The sequence below is a fragment of the Phascolarctos cinereus genome, unplaced genomic scaffold, assembly GCF_003287225.1.
Source record: "Phascolarctos cinereus isolate Bilbo 61053 unplaced genomic scaffold, phaCin_HiC Scaffold_5;HRSCAF=322, whole genome shotgun sequence".
Taxonomy (NCBI): domain Eukaryota; kingdom Metazoa; phylum Chordata; class Mammalia; order Diprotodontia; family Phascolarctidae; genus Phascolarctos; species Phascolarctos cinereus.
The window spans coordinates 249,307,611-249,311,009 of NW_027555958.1; the positions used below are offsets into that span (position 1 = coordinate 249,307,611).

General features: G+C 35.9%; 1 protein-coding gene across 1 annotated transcript; it reads left to right on the forward strand.

Annotated features, from left to right (window-relative positions):
* The first annotated feature begins 1,539 nt into the window (after positions 1 to 1,539).
* On the forward strand, positions 1,540 to 2,540 carry LOC110202611 (olfactory receptor 2W1-like). The gene has a single exon (XM_020978842.2). The coding sequence runs from the start codon at positions 1,556 to 1,558 to the stop codon at positions 2,516 to 2,518; it is 963 nt and encodes a 320-aa protein (XP_020834501.1). The 5' UTR covers positions 1,540 to 1,555; the 3' UTR covers positions 2,519 to 2,540.
* Positions 2,541 to 3,399: the final 859 nt, after the last annotated feature.

Below are 3,399 nucleotides of genomic sequence, written 5' to 3' on the forward strand. Positions count from 1 at the left end.
CCCTAGTTCATAGAGAAGAAACATAATTTAAGACATTTAGGTGGCAAGATAAACAGATTGCTGGATCTAAAGCTTAAAAAAAAACTGAGTTCAAATCCTGCCTCAAATACTGTGTGATCCTGGGCAAGTCATTTAATCTTTCTTAACTCATAAGTTAAATGGGGATTTGATATTTCATATCGATTTCATAGGATAGTGTTGTTAGGATCAAATGAGGTAGCATACTCAAGCAGCTATGCTAACTTTAAAACCATGCTAGCTACTATTATTAAATAAGATATAAAACAATTCTCTCCATGACTTTACAGTTTAAAAAGAGGGTAAGATATAAATAATAATAATAAGTGCTATGAAATGACCCATGCATTAGAATGCTGAAAAAAAAACAAGGTACCATGTGAGGCCAAAGGAGGAAAGGAAAGGGAGATCAGATTTGTCAGGGTTCAGGGACTCATTATTATTTAGCTGGAAGTTATGTTTGCAGTCATTTTAAAGTGGTTATGATCCTCCATGAATACTTATGGTCCGTATCTTGATCAGATTTATTTCTTCTGAATTAGTTATATTTCCATCATCATCTATTTTACTGAATTTATTTTACTTATCAAATATTTTTGGCATTTTGTAGATAATGCCACAGTCTTTTCATGATAATTATCCTATTTCTTTTCTTACACTTTTCAGGAAGTCTGACACAACATCTTTGACCCGGCTTTTGAAATAATACATAAAGATGCCAATAATCACTAGTAGTAACAGGGTACTAGATACAAACATCTCCTTTTTGATGCCAATAAACCGAGAGTCAAAAAGTCTTACTTTCCTCTTTTGAATCATTAGCACTATGAGAGATAGTGGTGGAGGAGGAGGTAAAGAAACAGCACTGAACATAAAATTCAACACTTTTTAGTGTCAAGGTAGGCAAATCACAATTTCTGGGCATCTCATTTTCCTTCTGGGGATGCTAATTCTTATATTATCTATCTGATGGGGTTGTTATAATGAAGTGAATATAAAACACTAGAACAACAGAAGGTATCAATATTATTTTGACCTACATTAGGGGTTCAGAACCTAAAGTGGATATCTATAGGTAATGAACTGGATGAGAAAAAAAAAATTATTTTCCCTAACCTCTAAGTGAAATTTAGCGTTTCCTTCAACTATTGATTTTTTAAATCACAAATTATTGTGAGAAAAAGCCCATCTCTCACACACACACACACACACACACACACACACATTAAGTATCTAGAGCAAATAAATAACTGAAGGATCTCTCCTTTTTCATCTCGATTGGTTTTTGTTTGTTTATTTTTTTGCTCTTTTTGGTGAGGCAATTGGGGTTGACTTGCCCAGGGTCACAGTGTCAAGTGTCTGAATCCAGATTTGAACTCAGGTCCTCTTGACTCCAATAGATTATTTTCATATAGTATTGACAGCTTGTATTTATTTTGCTAACTGCAATCACTGAATTATTTTGACATTCTATCCCTCTCTATAATCATTGATACTTTCCTTTCTTGTTCCTAGGGGAGACAAGCATTGAAAGAGTATGAGGTATAACAACTATAGTTCTCCAGACAAGTTCATCCTATTGGGCTTCTCTGATCATCCTGGGCTGGAGATGGTCCTCTCTGGAATTGTCACAGTCTTCTATTTAATAACTTTGGTAGGAAACACAGCTGTCATCCTTGTATCCCTTCTGTATCCCCAGTTTCATACACCTATGTATTTTTTCCTCAGGAACTTATCTTTCCTCGACCTTTGCTTTACCACCAGCATCATTCCTCAGATGCTGGTGAATTTATGGGGCCAAGATAAGACCATCAGTTATGTGGGCTGTGCCATGCAGCTTTACAGCTATATGTGGTTTGGCTCTGCTGAGTGCCTTTTACTGTCTGTGATGTCCTATGACCGCTTCACTGCTGTCTGCAAACCCTTGCATTATTTGATTATCATGAACCCACAGGTCTGCCTTCAGATGGTCTCTGCAGCCTGGGGAATCAGCTTGGCTAATTCTGTCATGCTCTGTACACTGACCCTGAAATTGCCAAGATGTGGGAATCACATCCTGGAGCATTTCCTCTGTGAACTGCCAACTCTGGTCAAGATTGCGTGTATAGAAACTACAACAATTGAAATGACTGTATTTGCTTTGGGTATTGTCATTATCCTGATACCCCTTTCCCTCATTCTCATGTCCTATGTCTTCATTGCCAAAGCTGTATTAAGAATAAAGTCAGCAGTGGGTCAGAAGAAGGCAGTCAATACATGTGGTTCTCATCTCACAGTGGTATCTAACTTCTATGGGACTATAATCTACATGTACATGCAACCAGGAGACAGTGCTTCCAAGGACCAAGACAAATTCCTTACTCTCTTCTATACTATTGCTACTCCCAGCCTCAATCCCATCATCTACACCCTGAGGAACAAAGACATGAAGGGGGCAATGAAGAGACTGGTATGGAGGGATAAAGGATCTCTGGAAATTGGGGGACATTTGAAATTTTAAAACAATTTTTGAATCCAGAGAAAACGAGACCTAAGGGAATATTGTCAGATGAGGAGATGGTCAATAATCCTTACCAAAGACTAATAAAATAATTTTTGTTAATTACTATGCAGGTATTACATATAGAAACACATATGTATACACTCATCTATATATAAAGAAAATGTTCAGTTACTATTGTATACATTATCCTTTGCATTATGATTTTTCACATTGTGACTTTATTTTACACAAATTGCACCCTTCCAAACATTTGCTAGGTGCCCAAAAAATATACAATTTTTAAAAATGCATACACATATATGTTAATCAACAAACATTTATTAAGAGTTTATTATAACACCATAGGGTGTAGTAACTGCTGGGGATATGAAGAAAAGTAAAAATAATCTCTGCCCCCATGAAGCTCACATTTTTGTGAGAAAAGAAAATTTAAGTAACTGGGCATAGGAAAGAGTATCCAGAACAGATAGAAAGTAATTACATTAGCTTACTGGGGGTTGGAGGGCAGGAAAAGGCTTCCTTTAGAAGTTAGTTTTGATCTGAATCTTGAAGCAAGCTAAGTAAGCTAAAAGGCAGAGGTAATAGAAGAAGAAATTCAAGGCATGGAAGATAGCCTGCGCAAAGGGATATAAATGTGTGTGTGTGTGTGTTTGTGTGTGTGTGTGTATTCACATACTTACACATATATACATATATGTATATAGATACATATATCATGCGCACACACATATAAAACATTATGTAGAATATGTTAATGTTGTGTATACAATTGGTTAGTGGCAGAACAATTTATACACATGCACAAAATATATACATGAATATATTTGTATGTGTGAGTAGTATTTCTGTATTTCCCCTAAAGACTATGCTTAATACCA

Bases quoted from the DNA above. Each gene is read 5' to 3' on its own strand.
- LOC110202611 (XM_020978842.2), top strand. From the start codon at position 1,556: ATGAGGTATAACAACTATAGTTCTCCAGACAAGTTCATCCTATTGGGC.